The following is a 26,945-nucleotide window of genomic DNA, read 5'->3' as shown; positions in this document are numbered from 1 at the left end:
GTCAGCCATGCTGTGGCAGTGACTCACATACAAAGTGGAGGAAGATTGGCACAGATGTTAGTTCAGGGCTAATCTTCCTCAGCAAAAAAAAAAAAAGATGTTCAAGTCCTAACCCCAGTACCTGTGAATTTGACCGTATTTGGAATTAGGATCTTTGCAGATGATCAAGTTAAGATGAGGTCATTTGGGGGTGGGCCCTAATCGAATATGACCAGGGTCCTTAAAAGGGGGAAATCTGGACACAGAGATATACACATCCAAAGAGAAGACAATGAGAAGACACAGGGAGAAGACGGCCATCTACAAGCCACGGAATGCTTAAGGATACCAGAAGCTGGGAGAGAGGCCTGGAACAGATTCTCCCTCCCAGCCTCAGAAGGAAGTGGCCGGCCCCATGGCCCAGTGGTTAAGTTCGGCCCGCTCCGATTCGGCGGCCCAGGTTCGGTTTCCGGGTGTGGACCTACATCACTGGTCGGCGGCCATGCTGTGGCAGCGATCCACATACAAAATAGAGGAAGATTGGCACAGATGTGGGCTCAAGGCAAATCTTCCTCAACAACAACAAAAAAGAAGGAACCAACCCTGCCAACATCTTGATCTTGGACTTCTGGCCTCTAGAACCGTGAAACAATAAATGTCTGTGGTTGAAGCCTCCTGTCTGTGATACATTGTTATGGTGGCCCCAGGAAACTATTACAATCTCAAATACTTCGATATACACATCAGTAACTCTAGTTCAAGGTTTGTTTCGATTCTTTTTTAACACGCAAAATTCACACACCATGAAAGGCTCAGCTCCCACGTGCACAGATGGATGATCTTTGACAAATGCACGCTCCACCATCATCGAGTTCTGATTCCCTTTATGTCACTGATCCACATATCTTTTGTTTGTTTCTCTCTATTGCCCACCCACCCCGCCCCGCAGCCCCCCATAGAATGTAATACCCTCCAGGGCTGGGACTCAATCTTCATTCGCCAGCGTCCCCCAGATCCTGGGAAAGTGAAAAGTCCAGGGTATTGTGTGAAGAATCAAGTATGAATGTGGACAGCTGGTGACCCCACAGTTGGCCTCAGGGAGAGGGAAGTTGGACCCCTCCCAAGAACCGGTGGGCCCATCCGTGGTAAGTTCTGGACTAGGATGAATCCACTGTGGTTCTGAAGAGGGGGGTACATATCGGGGTAGAACTAGAATCCTGGACAAGAAGAGTCCACTGAGAGCCTCTGGGGGAACACGCTGAGCCAGCATCTCTCCGTCCCCTGTGACCACCCCCAATCGTGTGGAGTGGTTGTGTCCTTTATGAGGCAGTCTGGTGGGGACAGGAACTTTGAGGGTCAGTGGTCAGAGTAGGTGGAGAGTCTCAGAGGAAGGAGCCCCTGGGAGCTGGGCCCCCACATGCCATGGCGAGCGTGGTGGTGAAGACCATCTGGCAGTCCAAAGAGATCCATGAGGCAGGGGACCCCCCTGCGGGGGTCGAGAGCCACTCCCAGCTGGTCCCCGAGGCTCCTGGGGGAGTGACCAGCCCAGCCAAGGGGATCTCGAAGAAAAAGAAGGCCGTGTCGTTCCATGGGTGGGTTTGTCACACCCTGTCGGGGACGGTCCTAGAGCCCAGCACTGCCTCTGACAGAGCAGGAGTCCCAGTGTGGGTGCTGGAGGAAGGGGAGGGGAGAAGAGGAGGGGCAGGGAAGAGGGCGAGGCGGAGGAGAAATAAAGAGCGTGGGAGGTGGAGAGGAAGAAGGTGGGCTGGAGGGAGGGAGGAAAAATTCAGTGGGGAAGGACAAAGTCAGGAGAAGGCAGGGGAATGGAGGAGGAAAAAGAAAATAGGCAGCAAGGTTGGAGTCAAGAAAGAGTAGGGGGTGTGGAGACAGGGAGGCAGGAGGGGCCGTGTCCTGCTGGGGCTGCGTCCTGACCCTCTGCCCATTTCTCCCCCCCAGGGTGGAGCCTCGGATGTCCCATGAGCCAATGCACTGGTGCCTGAACCTCAAACGGTCCTCGGCCTGCACCAATGTGTCACTGCTCAACCTGGCCACCACGGAGCCCACCGACTCCTCGGGGACAGACTCAACCACGGAGGACAGCGGCCTGCTGGCCCTGCCAGTGCCCCCCGCCTCCCCCACTCCACCCTGGGCTCCAGATGACCTAGACATCACGGAAATTCTGGTGAGGGGCCCCCGGCTGGGGAAGACAAGTGTCCTCACCCTGGTGGTAGGCAGATACTGAGGATGGGGGGGGGTCTTCTTGATTTGGAATAAGAAGGTTCTAGCCACCCTTCGAGGCCCAGAGGAACAGCCAGCCACAAATCTGTCCCATCCTGGGTGAACGATGCCCGCTGCGTGGGAGCTGGTCTTTAGTTCGTTCAGTCACTTCCAAATGTCCTGGGTGAGGCTGAGATCACAGTAGGAGTCAGGCCAGGTGCCTGCCCTGGGGATAGTCTCAGTCTGATAGGGGCGACAGACACAGACTGGGGCCATAAATTCCATAGTGGAGGTAACACTGGGGAGCCCAGAAAAGGGCCCCTCAAAGCAAGCTAGGGGTGTCAGGGAAAGCCTTCTGGAGGGCAGTGTTGAATCTGGGCTTTGACGGATGAGTAGGAGTTCTCTGAAGGGATCACCTAAGAATCCAGGGCAAAACGGGGAGGTGTTCCAGGCACCTCAGTTTCCTCATCTGTAAAATGGAAATGCACGTGTTTGCTCTTTCAACAACTATTTCTTAAATGCCTATGATAGGCCAGGCACTGGTCTAGGAGCAGGAAATATAGCAGGACCAAAGAGAGTTCTGGATATAACCGTACCCACTTCATGAGGTTGTCATGACAACAGCGTGCAGTTCATTCATGTAACGTCCTTAGCACAGTAGCCAGCTGTGAGCACAGAACAAGTGTTCATTGTCATTATTATTATTTATCCCCATTTCACAGATGAAGATATTGAGCCCCAAAAGATTCATAGCATACCCAAGGTCATGCAACTTGTAAGTAGCGGAGCCAGGCTTAGGAATTGGGGATGGGGGACACCCTGCGTTGCTGGGGGCAGTGGAGGTCATTGTGGGAGCCCTGAAGAGGAAGGCCTTGGCCCAGCTGGTCATGGTCAAGGAAGGCTTTCCAGAAAAGGCAACACACAAGCTGGATCTTGAAGATAAGAAAAGTGTTCCCCAGACAGAAGACAGGGAAGGGTGTTCCAGCTAGCTGGAACAGCATGTACAAAAGGACAGGGGTTGAAAAGAGCCCGGGGAAGGGATGTAACTGCAGGTAGGTCTCTGTGGCTGGAGTGTGGTGTGTGAGAGAGATGAGGCTTGGGGGTGTGGTGGGCGCAGGCCACAGAGGCTGAGAAATGTGGGCATTCTCCTGAGGGCAATGGGGAGCCATTGAGTGTTCATGGGCAGGGGAGAGGAGCAACTCGAGGGTTTTGCCTCCATTCCCATTTACTGAGCACCTCCTCTGAGTCAGGCTCTGTGCCACATCCCTGCGGTGGGGATCTCTTTTTCCTCTCTTAGAAGTTCTGTCGGGGAAATGGAATAATTACCAGCTTAGAGATGAAAACAAAAATAACTGAGCTATAGAGAGGTGGAGTGGCCTCTGCAAGGTCGGAGAGCTTGTAAGAAGCAGGGCCAGGATTAGAAGCCTTGTGGGTGTGATGCTAAACCGAAAGTCCTTTCTTTCCCTAGAAGGCTCCTCTGTGGCTGGGTGGGAGACATCTGGAGGGGAGAGACTGGAGGCAGGGAGGCTGGAGAGGAGGCTAGGTGAGGGTCCAGGGTAAGGGGACCAGATGGAGAGAAGGGGACAGGGCGGAGAGAGTCCCAGTGGGATGGATGCCCGGGAGACATCTCCTCCCCTAGCCAGAACAGTTTTCTCCCTCTCGTTGTGAGCATTGCTCAGGCAGCTCTTGCAGAGGTCTGCTCCCACTAGAGCTATTTCTGAGTCACGTGCCCCGTGGATTGTGATGCCTGGGAAAGAGCCCTGGGCAGCCAGGATCAAGGACTGATGCACCCGTGAGCTTGCTGTGGAGCTGCAGGGGAGCATGGGCCTCTACAGGCTTCAGATTCCTTCCCTGTGAAATGGAAAAAGTAATGACAGCCCGCACCTCAGGGTATGTGCAGGAGCAGAGAGAAGGTGGCCGGCAAGAGCACATACCAGCACTGAGCAGCTGAGCTATGTCAGGAGAGAAAGCTGGAGTGGGCAGAGAGGAGGAGGTGGAAACCCAGAGAGAGAGGGCGACAGAGACCCAGAGAGAGGGGGACAGAGACCCAGGGAGAGGGGGACAGAGACCAGAGAGAGGGGGACAGAGACCCAGAGAGAGGGGGACAGAGACCAGAGAGAGGGGGACAGAGACCCAGAGAGGGGGGGGGACAGAGACCCAGAGAGAGGGGGACAGAGACCAGAGAGGGGGGAACAGAGACCCAGGGAGAGGGGTACAGAGACCCATAGAGAGGGGGACAGAGACCCAGGGAGAGGAGGACAGAGACCCAGGGAGAGGGGGACAGAGACCCATAGAGAGGGGACAGAGACCCAGGGAGAGGGGGACAGAGACCCAGGGAGGGGGGGACAGAGACCAGAGAGAGGGGGACAGAGACCCAGGGAGAGGGGGACAGAGACCAGAGAGAGGGGGACAGAGAGCCAGAGAGGAAAGGGGCAGACACCAGAGAGAGGAAGGACAGAGAACTAGAGAGGGAGGGAGGAGAACCAGGGGCGATGGAGACCCTGGTTGAAAGAGTGACAAGTCCCAGACGGGATGGAGAGACAGCGGGAGAATGGCGAAGCAGACAGCTTTGGCTCCTGTCTTAAGCTATGACATCTTTATGAGGCCAAAGGTTGCCACTGGGGAGGTGGTATTGCTTTTTGGGAAGGTCAGGGAATCAATGCAAAGATGGACAGGGCAGGTCTTCTGACCCATTTGCCACGTGTGCTGCTGTCTTCAGATCTCCCTGAGGCTGCTGTGCAGTCTTGGTGCTAAGCCCCTTCCCGGTAGATCCTGTCTTGTTTTCATTATTTTTAAGGATGCTGACACTGATCACTGTGCTTGGCTTATTGATCACATCATCTTGTTGACCTTTCCTCACTGCCGTCTGAGCAAGGTATCATCATTCCCATTTTATGAGAAAGGAAACTGAGGCAGGGGGATTGGATTTCCCAGTTGCACAGCATGTGGGTGGCGGAGGAGGAATTTGTCTCCAAGTCTCTGGCTACCCCCATCATGCCATTCACTTTTCAGCCAAGGATGACAGGCTCTGCCTTCACCACTCCCCAAATCTGCTCTCAGTGAAGCTAAATCTCACCTCCAGAGACCCAAGCTGCCCTTTCTCTTTTTCAAAATATTGACCAAGGGCCTTCCTGGGCCAGCCCATGTTCCTGCCAACAGCAGCCCTATGAAGGTAGCTATTAGTCCCATCTCCATTTTCCACGCAGGGAAACAGAGGCACTGAGAGCTTAAGTCCCCTCCCTGAGGTCACACCGCTAGTAAGTGGGAGAACTGAGTGGACCCCAGGACCTGCTTTCCTTGTTCTCTAGAACAGCTACCTACAGAAAACCCAAGACCTTCTGGATCTTCAGTTTAAAAATATCACTTTGTGTATTGGTTAGCTATTGCTGTGAAACAAATTATCCCCAAACTTGAAACAACAAACCTGGAGTGGCTTAGCTGGGTGGTTCTGGCTTAGGGTCTCTCATGGGGTTGTGATCAAGATTTTGGTAGGGGCTACAGTGATCTGAAAAGTTGCCTGGGGCTGGAGGCTCCACTTCCAAGATGGCGCACTCACATGGCTCTTGGCTGGAGGCCTCAGTTCCTCACCACATGGGCCTCTCCATAAGTGGCCACTTATGACATGGCAGTTATCATTCCCCAGAGCAAGAGAGAGCAAGCAGGAAGCCACAGTTCCTTTCATGAACCAATCCCTTAAGTCACACACCACCACTTCCGCCTTATTCTATTTACTAAGTAAGAGTCACTAAGTCCAGCCCACACTCAAGTGAGTAGAATAAGACTCCACATTTTAAGGAGCATCAAATAATTTATGGACATATTTTAAACCACCATGGTTTTGTGGGGCAAGGTTTTTCGTGTTTGTTTGTTTGTTTGTTTGTAGATGCCCTTCATCAGGATGAGGAAATTCCCTTCTATTTTTAGTTTGTTGAGTGTTTTTATTATGAAAAGGTGTTGGATTTTGTCAAATGCTTTTTTTCTGTCTATCGACATGATCATGTGTTTTTTCCCTTTATTCTATTAATATGGTATGTTATATTGATTAATTTTCATATGTTGAACAAACCTTGCATTCCTGGGATAAATCATACTTGGTTATGTTGTATAACCTTTTTATGCGGCTGGATTTGGTTTGCCAGTACTTTGTTGAGGATTTTGTGGCTGTATTCAGAAGGCATATTGGCTTGTAGTTTCATTTTCTTGTGATGCCTTTGGTTTTTGTATCAGGATAACACTGGCCTCATACAATGAGTTAGGAACTGTTCCCTCCTCTTCTATTTTTTTGGAAGAGTTTGAGATGGATTGGTAGCAGTTCTTTTTTAAATGATTAGTAGAATTCACCAGCGAAGCCATCTGGTTCTGGGCTTTTCTTTGTTGGAAGTTTTTTGATTACTCACTCAATCTCTTTACTTATTATGGGTCTATTCAGACGTCCTAGTTCTTCTTGAGTCAGTTTTGGCAGTTTGCATTTTTCTAGGAATTTTTCCATTTAATCTAGTGTCAACTTGAAAAGTAAATTTGCCTGTTATTTTCTCTCAAAATGAGTTCACTCAGGAATGGCCAAAAGAATTGCAACTCCAGATGTGCATGCTATGGCAAACCACAGGCAAATCAAGGAAAGAAAGGAAGGGAGCTGACTTTATAGAGAAAAAGTGGGAGTAAGAAGGGGCTGTTCTAAAGGGAAGTCCATTGGGGGAAAGTAGCTATTCAGGGAGGCAACGGCTTCTCATTGGCTGAGCTATGGCATTTCTCATTGGCTGAGCTGCAGCCTTTCTCATTGGCTGGGCTGTTGCCGGGTGGGGAGAGAAATCTTCCTTCAGTAGTAAAGGAGTCTTACTTCCTGTCCAAGATGCAAGTATATGTCCTTCCTGTTTGGTGTAATTGAGGATGTGTGATAGTGTGGGAGAGCTCCCCCTGCAGACCTCCCTGACTCCAATTTAGTTAAGGTTTATTTTGTTAATTTCCACAGTAGGTTATCAAATTTGATGACATACAATTGTTCATAGCATTCCCTTATAATCCTTTTCTTCTCTTAAGATAGGTAGTAATGTCCCCTCTTTCCATCCTGATTTTAGTAATTTGAGTCTTCTCTCTCTTTTTCGTGGCCAGTCTAGCTAAAGATTTGTCAATTTCTTGATCTTTCAAAAAACTAACTTCTGGTTTTGCTGATTTTATCTATTTTTTTTATTCTTGATTTCATTTCTTCCCACTCTAATCTTTATTATTTTCTTCCTTCTGCCAGCTCTGGGTTTAGTTTGCTCTTCTTTTTTCTAGTTTCTTAAGGTGGAAGGTTCAGTTATTGATTTTGAGTTTTTCTTCCTTTCTGATGTAGGTGTTTACAGCTCTAGATTTCCCTCAAAATATTGCTTTGGCTGCATCCCATAAGTTTTGGTATGTTGTGTTTTCATTTTCCTTTATCCCAAAGTATTTTATAATTTCTCTTGGGATTTCTTCTTCTACTTATTAGTTGTTTATGAGTGTGTTGTTTAATTTCCATATATTTGTGAGTTTCCCAAATTTCTTTCTGCTACTGATTGCTAATTTCATTCTACTGAAGTCATCGAGGTCATAAAACATAGATTGTGTGACCTCAGTCCTTTTAAATTTGTAGAGACTTGTTTTGTGACAATATATGGTCTATCCTAGACCATATGAAGCATGTTTCATGAGCAATTGAGAAGAATGTGTATTTTGCTGTTGTTGGGTGGAGTATTCTACAGACACTTGTTAGGTCTGGTTGGTTTACATTATTATTCAAGCCTTCAATCTCCTTGCTGATCTTCTTTCTAGTTGTTCCATCCGTTAGTGAAAGTAAGGTATCGAAGTCTCTAATGATTACTGTTGAATTGTCCATTTCTCCCTTTAATTCTGTCAGTTTTTGCTTCATGTGTTTTGAAGTTCTGTTAGGTGCATATATATTTATTATTGTTACATCTTCCCAGTGACTTGACTCTTACAGTTTTTGCCAGTTTTTTCATTGTTTTTAGGGAGGGGTGGAATTTTGGATTCCTGACTCCACCATTTTGTTGATGTCACCTTAATACAGTATTTCTTATCACACTTGTTCTCCGGAGCAATCATGCAAGTAATGTGATGTTGTCCCCACCTTACGATCCAGGAAACTTGTTCTCTTTTCTCTTTGTGTATTAGTTCAGCAACTGTGAAAGAAACCAAAAGAACTGGTTTAAGCAGGGTAGTTTACTTCTCACATAAATGTCTCAACAGGTAGAACAGGTCTGCTCTTCTCTTTTTTTTTTTTTTTTTGTGAGGAACATCAGCCCTGAGCTAACATCTGCCAATCCTCCTCGTTTTTTGGCTAAAGAAGACTGGCCCTGGGCTAACACTCATGCCCATCTTCCTCCACTTTATATGCCACCACAGCATGGCTTGACAAGTGGTGCATCAGTGCTCGCCCAGGATCCGAACCAGCGAACCCTGGGCCGCCGCGGTGGAGCACGCACACTTCACTGCTTGCGCCACTGGGCCGGCCCCAGGTCTGCTCTTCAAATGCAGCAGGTTGCAGGCTCCTGTGTTCTGGTGGCTCAGCTATTAAGTCACAAGTTTGTCCAATGAAACAAAAAAACACAAAGTAGCATAGCATAAACAAGATGGAAAATGTTATCTCTCGTGTGTAAAAGTGTGGTGGCTCTACAGTGCTGAGGAGTCAGGCTTCTTCTATCTTGTGTTGTCCATCTCATGGTCCAAGATGGCTGCTCTAGCTTTAGTCATCAGCTTTGCATTCCAGCCAGTAGGGAGAGAGAAAGGGGGCAGTTCTCCCTCCTTTCCTTTATTCAAAGCATGACTTGAAAATTGCCTACATTATTTCCACTCACATTCCATTGGCCAGAACCTAGTCACATGGCCACACCTAGATGCAAGGGAGCCTGGGACATGTAGTCTTTCCCAGTCATGTGCCAGGCTAACTGTTCTACAAGTGTGGGAGAGAAGAGAGCAGATCCTGCCACACGCATCCCTCTAGAGTCACAGTTTATTTGGCAGGAGTCACAAAGCATTTTATGGTGATATAAGGTAGCAATGATCAGAGGCCACACGGCATCATGGTTTAAAAGGCTCTGAGGATAAATTCTGACGAGGCCACCCCATGTGCTGTGTACCTGGGAGTGGAAGGGACATCCCTTCTCTGAGCCTTATTTGCTTCACTTGCAAAATGGGCCCAATAACCTCAAGAGGTGTGGTTTTGAGGAATCAAAGGGGAAGTGTGTGTAACTGCTTGGCCTGGTGCCTAGTGAGTGCTTATATCTGGAAAGTGGGTTATCTTTAGAATTCTCCAGTGCCTGGAGAAAGACAGAGCATGTGTTTTCAGAGTTTATCTTATTTATGTCTGTGGACCCCAAAGGCATTTTTATCTCAGTGTTGGGTTGAGATCATCTTTCTTCCCCCACATGTCTGAACGCCCCCTCCTACCCACTACCTCCTGGATCCTACTTAATTTTCTTCCCATTCACCAAGCAGAAAGCGAGTCCACTCCCTGGCATTATGGAGCAGGAAATACCAAGAATCTAAGAGGCGCAGCCCTGGCCCAAAGTCACACAGCCATTCCAGGGCAGAATCAAGGTGGAATCCCAGCCTCCATCCAGCTCTAGACTTTCTCTTAGGGTTGGGGTTTGCTCCCACACAGCCACTGACCCTCTTGTCTTCCTGTCTTCCCCAGAGTGGGGTCAACAGTGGATTAGTCCGTGCCAAAGACTCCATCACCAGCTTGAAGGAGAAGACCACCCGGGTTAACCAGCACGTGCAGACCCTGCAGGTGTGAAGATCCCCTCCAACACCTCCTCTTCCTCCAGGCCATGTTCCCCTCTTAAAGCCTTCCCCCAACTCAATGTACCCATAGCCCAGTTGGGGATGTTGAGGCTCAGAAGGGAAAGGCACCTTCCCATGCCCAGCCTCTCCTCCCCACAGGGTCTCCCCTTGTGGCTCTGGTTAACCCGTCCTCCCTTCCATGCTCCAGAGTGAGTGTTCTGTGCTGAGCGAGAATCTAGAGAGAAGGCGGCAAGAGGCAGAGGAACTGGAAGGGTACTGTAGTCAACTCAAGGTGAGCCACTGGGGAGCAGGAGTGGGGTGGGGAGAGGGGAGTGGCAGCAGGAAGAGGGTGCGAGGAAGCGGGAGGAGTGGAGTGGTGGACACGAGAGGGGTGGGAGGAAGTGGAAACGCAGCATGGGAGAAATCAAAAGAGGAAGCCATCCCTTTAGCGAAGGGAACCGGGCTGATAAGCAGAAGGCAGATGTTGGGGATGAAGTGGACGTGTCTTGCGTGCGGGGTTGGAGCCTGTATGGAAAGAGCGAGAGTAAGGGTCGGAGGGCGGAACTGGAATGGGAAGGCAGGGCCCTTGCCCTGGTGTCCTGATGCAGGAGAACTGCCGGAAGGTGACCCGGTCGGTGGAAGATGCTGAAATAAAAACCAGCGTCCTGAAACAGAACTCTGCCTTGCTGGAGGTAAGGGGTTGGGCAGGGGGTGGGGGTGGGGGCAGGCATCCCAGGATTTGGGGAAGAGAATCAGATGCATGAGGTACTTGAGGTAGACTTCAGGTGGGACTTCCCGCCCTGCCACCACCACCACCACACTGCCCCTTCGTGTTCACGGTCATACTTCTCTGTGCACAGTCACATTCAGGTCCCAGAGAGAGGGATTCCTGTCGGACTTCGAGTGGGAATGCCCCTCATGCCCACATGCCCACTCATTTCCCAACAAAATGCTGGAAAAGCTTCCATTGTTCTTCCTAAACAGAGGGACTAGAATTTGACACCCTGGAGGATTGGAGTGGGGGTGGAGGGCTGGATGGAGACATGGAGGCAGGCATTCCAGGTTGAAGTGAGCTGGACTCCAGCTACTCTTCAAATCAGACATCCTTCCCTAGGGACAGCAAGCGGGAGTCCATTTAGACTTCAAGTGGGACTTCCCAATATCCCATCCCCACATCCATTTACTTTCCAATCTCGGGATTCATGGGGTGGACATGGGGGTAGAGGTGGTTGTGGGAGGCAAGGAGCTGGATGCTGTAACCCGTGTCCTCCTTCCGCGCCCAGGAAAAGCTGCGCTACCTCCAGCATCAACTGCAGGATGAGACGCCGCGGAGGCAAGAGGCCGAGCTGCAGGAGCTGGAGCAGAAGCTGGACGCCAGCCTCTCCCGGCAAGGCCTGGGCCCCACCGCGCAGCCCCCGGGCTGCTCCGGCCCGCCAGGGAGCCCCAAGGAACCCCCGCGACCGCGCGGCCTGGCCCCAGGTGGGTGGGGAATGGGGCCCAGGACAGGGGAGAGCCTCATCGTGAGCGAGCAGGAGTTGCAGAAGGTCTCTGCCGGCCTCGAGGAGCTGCGGTGAGTGGGATCCAGGGTGAAGCCTTGGAGGAGCTAAGCGGGCCCAGGGGCTGGAGCCTCCAGGTGCTAAGATGGGTGGGCCCAGGGGTGGAGCCTTGAAGAACTTAGGGGACTGCACTTGGGGGGTGGAGCCTCGAAGAGCTGCGGAGGGAGTGTTCTAGGGGCGGTGACCTGGCAGAGCAGGCCTTCAAAGAACTGAGTTTTGAGTATAGGGCTGGCGGGAGGGAGGTCCGCATCTGGTGAAACCGAGGTGGGTGGGTTTTCGGAGCGGGCAGGTCCTTGGAGGATCCAAGTTCAGGGGGACAGGGTTGAGGTGCGCAGGGCCTTGAGGAAGCGGTGTCTAGAGGAGCTGATGTGGGGCTGGGGGGCAGGATGAGGGAAGGGCCAGGATACCTGATAAGGGGTTGGAGGTGGGTTTCTGGAGGACTCGGAGGATTCCAAAAAACGTACAGAACAATAGAATTCCGGGACTAGGGGGAGAGGGGACGGGGTCTGGGGTAATGGGCGTGGTCTTGGCGGGGCGGGGCCCAGGGGGCGTGTCCAAACCTACCACTGACACATCTTTACCTCTGCCCCTCCAGGAGGGAGGTGTCCTCGCTGACCGCTAGGTGGCATCAGGAGGAGGGGGCAGTGCAGGAGGCCCTGCGGCTGCTCGGGGGCCTGGGCGGCAGACTCGACGGCTTCCTGGGCCAGTGGGAGCGGGCGCAGCGCGAGCAGGCGCAGACGGCGCGGGGCCTGCAGGAGCTGCGGGGCCGCACGGACGAGCTGTGCACCATGTAAGCGCCAAGGCGAATGCGCGGCGGGGGGTGGGGGGCGGGGCCTTGAGGGAAAGGGTGGGCCAATCAGCTGGGTTCGACACCACATACTGACAGGAGGAAGCTCCAGTTAGAGAGTAGGGAGGGGCGTGCCATTCCTAATAAGGACTGGTGGGCGGAGCAATTAGAGAAGGGGTGTGTTACATACCTTAAAAGGACAAAGGGAGGAGCCAAGTAGGAACAGGGAAAGCCAATTAGAGAACAGGGAGGGGCAGTCCAGACCGTAAAACACAAAAGGAGGGGCCAATCAGAGCAGAGAGGGGCGGGGCAGGGCAGTATTGCAGACTAGATGGAGACAGAGGTATTGGGCTAATAATGGGTGGAGCCTTGCGAAGATTTTTCTGTTGGAGAGGCGATCTTGCAGCACTGGTTACTCTCACGCCTCAGGGTGGAGCGGTCAGCAGTGTCTGTGGCTTCACTGAGGAGCGAACTGGAGGGGCTGGGCCCAGTGAAACCGATTCTGGAGGAGCTGGCACGGCAATTTCAGAGCTCTCGAAGAGGATCTGACCTCTCCATGAACCTGGATCGGGCCCCCCAAGGCTCCTGTGCCCGTTGTGCCAGGTAAGGGGGCGGGGCCTGGCTGCGGGTGCATTCTGGGTCACGTTGAGGACAGAGCATTGAAGGAGGTGGGGCGTTGGTGAGAGTGGGATGAGAGGTTCACTGAGGGAGACAGGGCATCCTTATGCGTGGTAGGACTGGCCAGTCCTGCTGCATTGTGGGAGCCATATTTCTTCCCTCCACACAAGGTGAAGTCAGTGTCTTGGGGAACGCAAGAAAGACCTGATACATTTCGAGCATCCTGGATTTCTAGTGCATTGTGGGAAGATTGGGCTGTGGTACTCGGTGGGAGGTAGGGTTTTTCAGTGCATTGTGGGGAAGGTGAGACCTTGGTGTATTGGAGAGCCAAGAGATACCATGTCTGGTCTGCACTAGGAAGGCGGGGACTTTCAATATAATTTGGGGTCAGGTTTAACTAGTGCATTATGGGAAATATGAGTTTTTGATGAACTGAGGGCTGCCTAGTGCCCTTTGGGAGTGGGAATCCCTAGGCACTGTGGGAATGCCCCACGTGCTGTGGGACCCAAAGGATACCTGATGCACTGTAGGTTGGCCTCAGTGCATGGTGGGAAGTTTGCATGGGTGCATAAAGGAAACGGGACCTGGGTGGAGGCTGGGCGGGTGGGCATGGGACGTCTGGGAATGGAGTTGGTCCTAGACATCTTTCACCTGGTAACTACCCCTCCCCCAGCCAGGGACAGCAGTTGTCCACAGAGTCCCTGCAGCAGCTGCTGGAACGTGCTCTGACCCCGCTAGTGGACGAGGTGAAGCAAAGGGGTCTGGCTCCCGCCTGCCCCAGCTGCCAGAGGCTACACAAGAAGATTCTGGTACCAGGGACCATGGACCACCATGCTCCACTTTTCTGTCAGGGCGAGGGGAGGGGAGCCCCGGGCACCAGGTTACTGGGAAGGGCTGAGCTGTGGGCAGCAGGTGTTGGGAGAACACTCTGCTCTGATGCATCGGGTTGGGGGGAGGGGCAAGCAGTTCGGCGGTTAGTAAGTCATAGGTCAATCATTATGGAACGTTGGGCCCAAAGCATGATGGGACATTGGATCTGATGCATTGTGGGACACAGGAGACAGACATCAGCCTACACCTTCATGGAATATATGCCTGACTTTCTATAGACTTAAGAGAGGCAAGGCATTATATGGGGTCATTGAGGTCAGACAAGGGACCCAGCGAATATATGTCGTAGTAAGCTAATGCATTATGGGAAGTGGAACCACAGCTCTTCATGAGGTGTGGCACCACAGACTCTAGCCCAATAGCTAACGGAACTTGAAACCTATGCACATTCTGAAACAGAGAGAGCTAATGGATGACGGGAAATTGGCCTAATGTATGATGGGATCTAAGTTGTAGGGGGTGAGACAGACAAGTGAGGCGGGATGGGACAAGGATGTCCTACAGGACTAATACATGATAGCATGTGGGGCCTGGTGCATGGTGGGATATAGGGAACCAGAGCACTATTATTGTGACAGAGATGCTGGGTACTGGATAAGGAGATGGGGGGTCTTGTGAATTATGGGATGTGGAAGAGCAACACATGATGGGATACTGGAGCCCAGGCACACATCAAATGCATGACGGTTCATGGGCATTAGGGGACGATACGATAGATGCTGATTTAGAGCGTGCTGGGACACAGAAGGCCAGTGCGTTAGGGGACGGGGGGGGACAGACACAGGTTGAGCGCACGGTGGAAGTGGGAGGCCAGTGCACTGTGGGACGCTGGGGTCAGTCTCAGGCTTGAGGCACGGTGGGATATCCTGGGGGAGGAACGTGGGCCTCATGGGACCCTGCCCCTTGCCCTCCGCGATCCAGCTCCCCCTCCACCCCCAGCCCAGTCCGGCAAGCCCAGCCGCGCCTACACTCCTCTCCCCAGGAGCTGGAGCGCCAGGCCTTGGCCAAACACGTCAGGGCAGAGGCCCTGAGCTCCACCCTTCGGCTGGCTCAAGACGAAGCCTTACGGGCCAAGAACTTGCTGCTGACGGACAAGATGAAGCCGGAGTGAGGAAGGAGGCTGAGGGCACGGGAGGAGGGTGAGGTCTTGGGGAAAGAGCCTGAGTCACCCCATCCTTCCCCTCCAGATCCACGGCATCCGGCCCCGCCAGCACCAACTCCCCACTCTCTGTCATTACAGGGAGAAGGGGGCCGCTCTGGACTATCTGCACTTGAAGATGTGCTCCCTCCACGACCAACTCAGCAACCTGCCACTTGAGGGTTCCACAGGGACAATGGGGGGAGGAAGCAGTGGAGGAGCCCCCCCGAAACGTGGGGGCCCAGCCCCTGAACAATAAATGGCCCCTCATGCTGGCATGAATTCTGTCTCCTTTTTGGCACCAAAAGAGGGCTGGTAAATTGCACACACAGACCATGCCCTCAGTCCTCAGCCAGCAGGGTGTCATAGTTTCCAGAGCAGTGCTGATGATGGTACAGTTCTTTGAAAAGGAGGTACAGGGTAGAAATAAGGTTCTGTGGTGCAGTTTGGACCTGTCCAGCCAACATTTTTTAGGATGCCTTTTTTTTTTTTTGGTGAGGAAGATTGGCCCTGAGCTAACATCTGTTGCCAATCTTCCTTTTTTGCTTGAGGAATGTTGTCACTGAGCTAACATCTATGCCCATTTTCCTCTATTTTGTATGTGGGATGCTGCCACAGCATGGCTTGATGAGCGGTGTGCAGGTCTGCGCCCGGGATCCGAACCTGCGAACCCCAGGCTGCTGAAGCAGAGCACATGAACTTAACCACTATGCCACCGGGCCGGCCCCCTTAGGATGCTTTTTACTAGATAATTCTATTGTCTGTTGCTGTGTAAAAAATTATTCCCCCCAACCTTAGCTGCTTAAAACAGTAAACATATATTATCTCACACAATTTCTGAGGGTCAGGAATCTGGGAGTGGCTTAGTTGGATGGTTCTGGCTCAGGTCCTCAGGAGGTTGCAGTCAAGATGTCAGCCGGGGCTGCAGTCATCTGAAGGCTAGACTGGGGCTGGCGGTTGTGCTTCCAAGATGGCGCACCCACATGGCTTTTGGTTGGAGGCCTCAGTTTATTGCTGTCTGTGGGCTGGAGGCCCCAGTTTCTCATGGCAGCTGACTTCGCCCAGAGCAAGTGGTCTAAGAAAGAACAAGCAGAAAGCCGCAGGGCCTTCAATGGCCTGATCACAAGTCTCTGATGTTGCAAACCATCATTTCCCCCCTTTCTGCTCATTAGAATTGAGTCCCTAAGTCCAGATCATACTCAAGGGGTGTGTCAAAGAATTTGCAGACAGATTTTGAGGAGAATATCAGTTTGTGGACATATTTTAAACTGCAACGGTAATGCTCTTTTTAGACTTTTAATTGAAGTGTAATATAAACAGAAAAGTTCACAGATTAAAAGTGTACAGCTCAGTGGGTTATCATGAAATGGACGTATTCATGTAACCACCCCCAAGATTTAGAAACCGCACCTTTACCAGCACCCCCCAAATCCCCTCTCATGCCCCCCCCACCACTACCTTTCCTTCTACCCCAAAGGTAACCCCTACGCTTCTAACACCATTGCAATAAGGTAAGAAAAGAGAGAATAGATGAATGAGGAAGGAAGAAAACTATCATTATTCCCAGATGGCATAATTGTGCATATAAAGAATCATAGTGAATACAATAAAATCTATAAAGTATTAAAAATCAGTGAGTTTAGCAAAGAAGCTGAATAAAGGTGAACATCAAAAAATCAATTTATTTCTATATGCCAGTGATAAAAAGTTAGAAAATGAAAAAGATTTCAAGGTACTAGTTCTATTTTTTTTTTGGTGAGGAAGATCAGCCCTGAGCGAACATCTGATGCCAAGCCTGCTCTTGTTTTGCTGAGGAAGATTGGCCCTGGGCTAACATCTGTGCCCATCTTCCTCTACTTTATATGGGATGCTGCCACAGCGTGGCTTGACAAGCCGTGCGTGGGTGCGCAACCAGGATCCGAACCTGCGAACGCCGGGCCGCTGAAGCGGAGCACGCGCACTTAACCGCAGCACCACCGGGCCGGACTCTCAAGGTACTATTTCTAAGTAGCATAAAAATTGTTTATAAGATATTCTTATAAGGATATTACTTCTCCCCCAATTGATTTATAGGTTCAAAGCTAGCAGATTTGAGATTTATTGATGTGACTTCATTTGTACCCACAGGTGATGGGAAATGGGGGTCTAAAATCCCTCAGAGGATGAATAATCCTTCTCATTTTGCAGAGCACTGTGGACTGCATGTTTGTGCTCCCCGCCCCCACTCATATGTTGAAGCCTTGATCCCCAGTGTGATGGTATTTGCAGATGGGGCCACTGGGAGGTAATTAAGTTTAGATGAGGTCATGTGGGTGGAGCCCCCATGATGGGATATAGTGCCCTTTTCAGAAAAGACACAATCAATCAATCTCTCCCTCTCTTTTCCCGCCATGTGAAGATACAGCCAGAAAGCGGGCTCTCATCAAACACTGAATCTGTCAGCACTTTGATCTAGCACTTCTCAGCCTCCAGAAGTGTGAGAAATAAATGTTTGTGGTAAGCCACTTAGTCTAAGTCCAAACGGACTAAGACACAGAGGAAGGAGTAGGTCCAGAGAGGGTAGATTATCTACATATGGATACATGGTTAACGAGTGAAAGAACCAGTATTGCCACGCATTCCTTTTTTTTTATTTTTTTGTGAGGAAGATCAGCCCTGAGCTAACATCCGTGCTAATCCTCTTCTTTTTGCTGAGGAAGACCGGCTCTGAGCTAACATCTATTGCCAATCCTCCTCCTTTTTTCCCCCAAAGCCCCAGTAGATAGCTGTATGTCATAGCTGCACATCCTTCTAGTTGCTGTATGTGGCACGCGGCCTCAGCATGGCTGGAGAAGCAGTGCGTTGGTGCGCGCCCGGGATCCGAACCCCGGGCCGCCAGTGGCGGAGCGCGCGCACTTAACCGCTAAGCCCCGGGGCCGGCCCCGCCACACATTCCTAATGTCGTCCCTCTCAGTCTCTGGTCCGGGGGTCTTTCAGCCTCACTCCCAGCTTCTGAGATTTTCAAAATGGTGACTTGTCCGTGGAAAGTTGCTGGTTGGTCTTCTTGTGAACGGGGCCTGGAGCTGAGAATGACCTATGTTGCCATCTTGATAACATTGTAGCATAAGTATTGTTTTGAGCTGGAGACAAATGAGAATCAACAGATGCAGATAGAAGCCTTTTTGGAGCTTCTCTTATCTGACTAAAAGCAGACATGTCTGAGAAATCAGGACTTCCATAAATCCCTTCCCAGGGGAGTTTTATGGCCGTGAAGAAGGTGGAAAGTTGGCCCCAAGATAATCTACAAAAAAACCTCTCTAAAGTGACCCTTGTCTTCCATTAGTTTCTGCCATATGTTTCCTAGTCACCTTCCCACAGCTTACCACTCCTTGCCTAAAACTCTTTTTCTTTTATCATGTCATTTCTCCACAATTTATCATTCTTTGTTTCAGGCTTATCCACTTCTTTGGGTCTTCATTTTTCTATGAAGGCCTCCATATGCACACTTATAATAAACCTTTTATCTTGTTAATCTGTCTTTTATCAGTTTAATTTACAGGGCCCCAGTCACTGAACCTAAGAGGGTAGAGAAAAAAAGGTTTTTTTCTTTCTCGTATACCAGGAGCTAAGGACAAAGACCGAATATGTTTTATTTTTTATTATACCACAGGTTATTGGTTGAAATATATAAAATTTAAATCATCTTCTCATGTATTACTCTAAAATAAATTCCAAATAAGTTTTAGGAAAAATAGAAGGAAATTGAAATGAACTTTATTGGAGTAGGGACTTTTGGGTAGATCTGTGAAACTTACCAATCTCCTCCCCTGAAAAGTGTTACTCCCCATTGTGAATTGAACTGTGCCCCCCCCAAAGATATGTTCAAGTCCTAAGTCCTAGCACCTCAGAATGTGACCTTATTGGGAGACAGGATCTTTACCTAGGTAATCAAGTTAAAATGAGTTCATTAGGGTGGGCCCTAATCCAATGACCAGTGTCCTTATAATAAAGGGGGAGGTTTGGACACAGACACACAAGGGGAACGCCACGTGAAGATGAAGGCAGAGATTGGGGTGATGCTTTTACAAGCCAAGGCATGCCAAAGATGGCCAGCAAACCGTAGAAGCTGGGGAGAGGCCTGGAACAGAGTCTTCCCTCTCAGCCCTCAGAAGGAGCCAACCCTGATGACACCTTGATCTCGGACCTCTAGCCTCCAGAACTGCAAGACAATCAATGTGTGTTGTTTAAGCCACCCAATCCATGACACTTTGTTACAAAAGCCCCAGGAAATGAACATACTCCCCCACCACTGGGAATAAGCACTTGTGCCAATGTTTGCCTATTAGTCAAAATTTAGCTGAAGGTAACAGAAGCCACTCTCGTTATTTTAAGCAGAAAGGCTTTAATAAACGCTGAAAATGTCAGGAAGGTTGGAGGAGTGGACCCTGGGCTACGCCTCCAGAAAAAACTCTCCAACGGCACTGTGAAGCCTCCTCCAGGGTACCTATTACCTCCTGTGATCGTGAAGGTGGGAACTGGGAGCTCCCCTTGGAGCAGGTGGCAGCAGGAACACACAAACGTAGCTGCTGGGGGAGTCTGTCTCATTAGAGGCCCAATGATCCACCAATCCCAGTGTTCGCACTGTGTATAGGTCCCGCCCCTTCCATCTGGCCTCGTGACTTGCTTTAACCAATAGGATGTGGTGGAGGGGATGCTATGCGGGTTCCAGATCTAAGCTTAAGAAGGTCTGGCAGCTCCACCTTTGCACCGTTGGGGGCCTTGGAACAAGTCAGGCTGCCTGTTGGGGAGACTTCTTGAAGAGATCCCACGGAGAGGGAGAGTCCTGGTCAGTCCACTTCCCAGCTGACCCTCGGAGCCCGATGCAACCACACCAATGACCACTGAAAGATCGGTGAGCCCAGCTCAACCCAAGTTGCACGATCATGAGCAAATGGAATGATTGGTTGGCTTTTAAAATTGTGGTAAAATATGCATAATGTAAAATTTACCATTTTAACCATTTTTAAGTGTACAATTCCATAGCGTTAATTACACTCACAGTGTTGTGTAACCATCACCGCTATCTGTTTCCAAGACTTTATGGATCCCAAACAGACACTCTGTACCCATTCAACAAAATCTCCTCATTTCCCATTCCTCCCTCCTCCCAGCTCTTGGCAACCACCAGGAACATCTTTTCATGTGCTTATTGGCCGTTTGTGTATCTTCTCTGGAGAAATCTCTATTCAAGTTCTTGGCCCATTTTTGAAGTGGGTTGTTTGGTTTTTTTGTTGTTGAGTTATAAGAATTCTGGATATTAACTCCCTATCAGATATATGACATGAAAATACATTTTCCCATTATGTGGGTTGTCTTTTCACTCTGTTGACTGTGTCCTTTGATGCATGGAAGTTTTTAATTTTGATGTAGTCCAATGTATCCATTTTTTCTTTTGTTGCCTGTGCTTTTGGTGTCATATCCAAGAAATCATTGCCAAATCTAATGTCATGAAGCTTTCCTCTGTGTTGTAAGAGTTTTGTAGTTTTAGCTCTTACATTTAGGTCTTTCATCCATTTTGAGTTAATTTTTGTATGGTGTATGGGGTAAAGTAAGGGTCCAGCTTTGTTCTTTTGCATATGTGTATCCAGTTTTCCCAGCACCATTAGTTGAAAAGACTATTCTTTCCCCATTGAAAGGTCTTAGCACTCTTGTCAAAAATCAATTGACCAGTTATGCAAGGGTTTATTTCTAGGCTCTCCATTCTATTCCATTGGTCCATATGTCTGTTTTGTTGTTTTGTTTTTGCTGAGGAAGATTCACCCTGAGCTAACATCTGTTGCCAATCTTTCTTTTTGCTTGAGGAAGATTCGCGCTGAGCTAACATCTGTGCCAATCTTCCTATATTTTTTGTGTGGGTCGCCACCTCAGCATGGCCGCTGACCAGTGGTGTAGGTTCATGCCCGGGAACCGAACCAGGGCCGCTGAAGCAGAACATGCTGAACTTAACCACTAGGCCATGGGGCCAGTCCCTCCATATGTCTGTTTTTATGCCAGTACTATTTTTATTACCGTAGCTTTGTAATAAGTTTTGAAATCAGGAAATGTGAGATCTCCAACTTTGTTCTTCTTTTTCAAGATTGCCTTGGCTCTTGAAAGTAGAGTGGATTTTTCTACGTCAGCAAAAAACGCCATTGAGATTTTTAGAGGGATTGCATTGAATCTGTAGAATGCTTTGGGGGGGGGCCGGCCCCGTGGCATAGCGGTTAAGTGCGTGCGCCGCTGCTGGCGGCCCGGGTTCTGATCCTGGGCGTGCACCGAGGCACCGCTTGTCAAGCCATGCTGTGGCGGCGTCCCATATAAAGTGGAGGAAGAAGGGCATGGATGTTAGCCCAGGGCCAGTCTTCCTCAGCAAAAAGAGGAAGATTGGCATGGATGTTAGTTCAGGGCTGATCTTCCTCACAAAAAAAAAAAAAGAAGAATGCTTTGGGAAGTATTGACATCTTAACAACATTGTCTTCCAATCCAGGTATGCAGGATCTTAACAATTTTTAATTATGTATGTGGATCCCAGTACTGGCTTAAATATTCCTCAAAACACCATAGTAGTTCACTCCATCAATTATGTCACATTAATGGGACGGATGAGCAAGGAGCAGCACGTGCCTTGGAGGTATTGATGAGACACGTGCCCTCCAGAGGATGGGAAATAAACTCTACAATGTTTCAGGGACCTACCACATCAGTGAAGGTTTTAGGCGCCCAGTAGCCTGGGGCACGGGATTAACTACAAGTAAAGGACAAAATATGCATCTTAGCACTAAGAGAGAAGCATGTGATCATCATTCTACTGGCACAGGCGTCTTCATGCTCTGGAGGAACCATATTCTACACTTGGAAATACTACACCCATCCATTTTCTGGGTCACATGCAAGAGTCCCAGCTTTGAGTGGCTCCCAGGCCAGGAAAGGCCTCGCACCAGGTATCAGCTATATAATGCGAGCAGCTCTGCCGACTGGGTCATGGGACCCAGCAGACCCCATGGTGCTAGAAATATCAACGGATTGGCAAAGATTGGCAGAGTTTATGCCAAGGATGCTCCCAAGAGGGGAATCACAGTGTTGACCCTGGGGTTCTGAAGCAAGACCATGCACCATTCCAAAAGAATTCCTGAGGGGCCGGCCCCGTGGCTTAGCGGTTAAGTGCGCGCCCTCCGCTGCTGGCGGCCCGGGTTCGGATCCCGGGCGCGCACCGACACACCGCTTCTCCGGCCATGCTGAGGCCGCGTCCCACATACAGCAACTAGAAGGATGTGCAGCTATGACATACAACTATCTACTGGGGCTTTTGGGGGAAAACAAATAATAATAATAAAATTAAAAAAAAAAAAAAAGAATTCCTGGGATGCTGCTAAACGCTGATAGAGATGGAGCCTCGGAACACAGGATGTCACACAACATGCAGCCAGCGTGGCCCATCGTGGGCTCATTCTGCTGGACCCCCCAAGTATTTTAGGTTGCATAGATCAGAAGATGGATCTGGGATCAGGCATAAGCAGGGCCAGAGGCCACAAAGAAGCTGTGTAAACAGGTGGGCTGGACCCGGGACATTCACCAGCACTTGTCGCTTAGCTGACACTTATGACTACGTTGGGCAGGGCTGGCACGAGGAGTTCCTTATAATCAGCTGACAGAGGAAAAAAAGGCTGAGCAGTATTTTTACTCATTTAACTCTTTGTTCCAGAATTTCGAAGCGTATACAAAAGTAGAATAATGTAAGGAACCCCCCTCCCCAATGACCTTTCCCTTAGCGTCACTAATTATCAACTCATCACCAATCTTGTTTCGTCTCTGCCCCTGTGGTACGCAGAACAGTGGTTCCCCCAAAGATGCCCCTGGAACCTGTGAATATGTTATGCTCCATGGCAAAGGGGAATTACGTTGCACATGGAATTCTAATCAGCTGGTTTTAGGATAGGGAGCTAATTCTGGGTTATCCAGGATAATCAGAAGGGTCCTCAGAAGTGAGAGATGATGGCAGATGTGTCACAGGAAGATGTGACTAGAGAAGAAAGGCACAGAGGGATGCAATGACGCTGGCTGCGAAGGCGGAAGAGGGGGCCATGAACCTAGAAATATGAGTGGCCTCTAGAAGCTTTCCTGAAAAGGGCAATGAAGTGGATTCTCCCCTAGAGCCTCCAGAAAGGAATGCTGCCCTGCCCACATCTTCATTTCAGCCCAATGAGACCCGTGATGGACTTCTGACCTCCAAAACTGTAAGATAATAAATTTGTGTTATGTAAGGTGCCAAATTTGTGCTAACTTGGTATAGCCACAATAGGCAACTAATATAACCTCCCCTCCACTGGATCATTTGAAAACTTATCCACATCATATCATTTTATTGCTAAATACCTTAGTGTACATATCTTTCTTTCTTTCTTTCTTTTTTTTCTTGCTGAGGAAGATTCGCCCTGAGCTAACATCTGTGCCAGTCTTCCTCTATTTTGTATGTGGGTCGCCACCACAGCATGCCTGGACGAGTGGTGTAGGTCCGCACCCAGAAACTAAACCTGGGCCACTGGAAGCGAGCATACTGAACTTAAGCACTAGGCCACAGGGCTGGCCCCTAGTGTGCATTTCTTAAAGATAAGGATTCCTTTCAACACGACCACCATGCCATTATCATGCACAAAGGATTAATATAATTCCTTGATATCAAATACCCAGTCAGGTCTGGGTATTTTGAAGAAATTATATATATATATATATATATATATATATATATATATATATATATATATATATATATATATATTTCAACATTTAATAAATGTTTATTAAATGAATACATGAACAAACACGCTTTTATAATATGGGTGCTAATCTTGTGATTCTCTGATCTAGACTTTTCTATTCTTGCTGGCTTTGGCATGAGAAGCCCTTAGCACAAATTTAAAATGACTTAAAAAATAGTCATCTTATTTAGAAAGAATTAAACTTACAGAAAGTTGCAGAAGTCCCTGAATGATAATGAGGTGTCAGTGTAGGTTTGTGGATTGTAACAAATGTCCCACTCTGATGGGGTCATTTATAATGGTGGAGACCATGTACATGTGGGGTCAGAGGGTATATGGGAAATCTTTGTGCCTTCACTCAATTTTGCTGTTCCTGTATACCCTTTACCTAGCTTCTAATGTTATGGTCTTTTTTTTTAAAATATCCATTGAGGACTGATTAGAGGACATGCATTTCTGTTTTTGGTTTTTTTTTTTTTTTTTTTGAGGGAGAATTGGCCCTGAGCTAACATCTGTTGCCAATCTTCCTCTTTTTCTTTTTTCTCCCCGAAGCCCCAGGACATAGTTGTGTATCACAGTTGTAGAGTTGTAGCTCTTCTATATGCGACGCCGCCTCAGCACGGCTTGATGAGCGGTGCGTAGGTCCACGCCCAGGATCCGAACCAGTGAACCCTGGGCCACCAAAGCAGAACACACGAACTTAACCGCTGCGCCACCGTGCCAGCACGTAATGTTAACATCTTCCTTAACTGTAGTACAATTATCAAAACTCAGTGCGGTGGGCTGACCCTTGTGTTAGTTTCCTTGGGCTGCCATAACAAAGTAACCACAAAGTACCAGGATGGCTTAAACAACAGAATTTTATTCTTTCACAGAAAAGGGGTATGGTTTGGTGGGAGATGAAGTGGGGGATTATGTTGGCTTTCTATTGCTGCACGACCAATTGCCCCAAACTTAGAGTCTTAAAACACACATTGATGGGGGCTGGCCCAGTGGCGTAGTGGTTAAGGTCACCTGTTCCACTTCAGCAGCCCAGGGTCCATGATTCAGATCCTGGGCATGGACCTACGCACCACTCATTAAGCCATGCTGAGGCGGCATCCCATATAGAAGAGCCACAACTCTACAACTGATACACAACTATGTACCGGGTCTTTGGGGAGAAAAAAGAAAAAAAGAGGAAGATTGGCAACAGATGTTAGCTCAGGGCCAACCTTCCTCAAAAAAAAAAAAACAAACCACACACACACATTGATGGGGCCAGCCAGGTGGCGTAGTGGTTGAGTTCGGGCACTCCATTTCGGCTGCCTGGGGTTCGTGGGTTTGGATCCCAGGCTTTGACCTGCACACTGCTCATCAAGCCATGCTGTGATGGTGTCCCCATACAAAATGGAGGAAGATTGGCACAGATGTTAGCTCAGGGACAATCTTCCTCAAGCAAAAAGGGGAAGATTGGCAACAGATGTTGCTCAGGGCCAGTCTTCCTCACCAAAACACATGCACACACACACACATTGATTATCTCACAATTTCCAAAGGTCAGAAGTCCAGGCAGAGTTTAGTTGGATTCTTCATGTCAGGGTCCGCCAGGCTGCAATCCACATGTTGTCCAGGGCTGCAGTCTCATCAGAGGCTCTACTGGGGAAGGAGCCACTTCAAGCTCTCTCAGATTGTTGGTAGAATTCATTTTTTTTTAGGCTGTACGACAAACAGCCCCAAGGGCTTTCCTGGTTGTTGGCTGGAGGTGGCCCTCAGGTCCTAGAGGCCACCCACAGTTCCTTGCTATGGAGGCCTTCTCAACATGGCTGCAAGCCAGCAAGGAGAATCTTTCACCCCAATCTGCTAAAATGGAGTCTAAATAAAGGAGTGACATGCCATTACCTTTGTCATATTCTATTGGTTGGAAGCAAGCCACAGGTCCCACCCACACTCAAGGGAATCACACAAAGGTCTGGACACCAAGAGGTGGGAGATAAGTGAGGGTCACCTCAGGCTGTGTCTGCCACAGGGATGGATTTGGCAAGGGGATTTGAAATGGGATGAGGTTAGGGATATGGGGTTGAGGCTGAGGTGTTCGTAGTGTGTATTAGTTTTCTATTATTGTGTAAAAAAAAAAATACTCCCAAACATAGCAACTTAAAACAATAAATATTTATTATCTCACAGTTTCTGAAAGTCAAGAACTCTGAGAGTCAGGAGTCTGGCTCACATCCCTCATGAGGCTACAGTCAAGATGTCAGCTAGGCTGCAATCATCTGAAGGCTTGACTGGGGCTGGAGAATCTGCTTTCTAGATCATTTCCTCCCTGGGAATATTCCTCACTGGCCATTGGCAGGAGCCCTCAGCTCTTCACCACGTGGGCCTCTCCATAGGCTACTTGAGTGTCCACATGACATGGTGGCTGGCTTCCTCCAGAGGAAATGATTCAGAGAGAGAGCAAGAAGGAAGCCAGAATGTCTTTCATGTCCTAGTCACTTCTACCATATTCTTTTAGTTAGAAAAAGAGTCACTAAGTCCAGGCCACACTCAAGGGGAGGGGAATTGAGCTCTACCTTTGAAGGAAGGAGTGTCAAAGTACTTGAGGACATTTTTTGAAACCACTAGAGCTGGTGGGTTGGGTGTGGAGGTTGGGATGGTGGAAGTTAAGGTGTTCAGCATTCTGATTTTGTTGTTGAGCTAGTGTTACATGCTTGACTTGGTGGAAGCAATGGGGCTTGGAGTCATGGAGTATTGGAATCATGGCAGTGGAGGGTTGGATGATTGGGGTTTTGATGTGGTCAGATGGGGCTGGTGTTGATATGACTGCAATTGAGCTGGTAGCGTTTGTAGTGGTAGTGGGGGTAGAGTGGGGGTGTGGTCAAGGAGTGTGGTGTTTAAAGTCATAACTATGGGTCAAGTTTAAGTGTGGGTTATAGTGGAGATTGGATGGGAGTCTTAGAGTTTGGGCTTGGATATTTTTATGTGGGTTATATGGTTCAAATTGTGGTTGAGTTGTTGGGTGTAATGGGGTGTGGTGTCATGGAGTCATTGGTTGTTGGAATGACGGCAGTGGTCAGGACAGTGAACATTAGGTAGTGCATTTCCTAGTCATGGGAGCTGAATCCATCATTGAGGTGGAGGTTGAAATGGCTGGGGTTGAGGTTGGGTAATAAGAATCTTGGAGTATTCACTTGGGAGGTGTCAAGTGGGGTGGCTGGACTGGTGTCGATCTTTAAGTTTGGGGT

At 49.2% G+C, this 26,945-nt stretch overlaps 1 protein-coding gene across 1 annotated transcript; it reads left to right on the top strand.

Moving 5' to 3' along the window:
• Positions 1-1,401: 1,401 nt before the first annotated feature.
• Positions 1,402-15,420, top strand: TSKS (testis specific serine kinase substrate). The gene is made up of 11 exons (XM_058530729.1): positions 1,402-1,571; positions 1,936-2,161; positions 9,869-9,964; positions 10,166-10,249; positions 10,566-10,649; positions 11,241-11,527; positions 12,109-12,303; positions 12,730-12,903; positions 13,592-13,727; positions 14,792-14,916; positions 15,050-15,420. The coding sequence occupies exons 1-11, from the start codon at positions 1,402-1,404 to the stop codon at positions 15,204-15,206; spliced, it is 1,734 nt and encodes a 577-aa protein (XP_058386712.1). The 3' UTR covers positions 15,207-15,420.
• The last annotated feature ends 11,525 nt before the right edge of the window (positions 15,421-26,945 follow it).

This window comes from Diceros bicornis, chromosome 34 (assembly GCF_020826845.1).
Source record: "Diceros bicornis minor isolate mBicDic1 chromosome 34, mDicBic1.mat.cur, whole genome shotgun sequence".
Classification (NCBI taxonomy): domain Eukaryota; kingdom Metazoa; phylum Chordata; class Mammalia; order Perissodactyla; family Rhinocerotidae; genus Diceros; species Diceros bicornis.
This window is presented reverse-complemented; position numbering and strand designations above follow the sequence as displayed.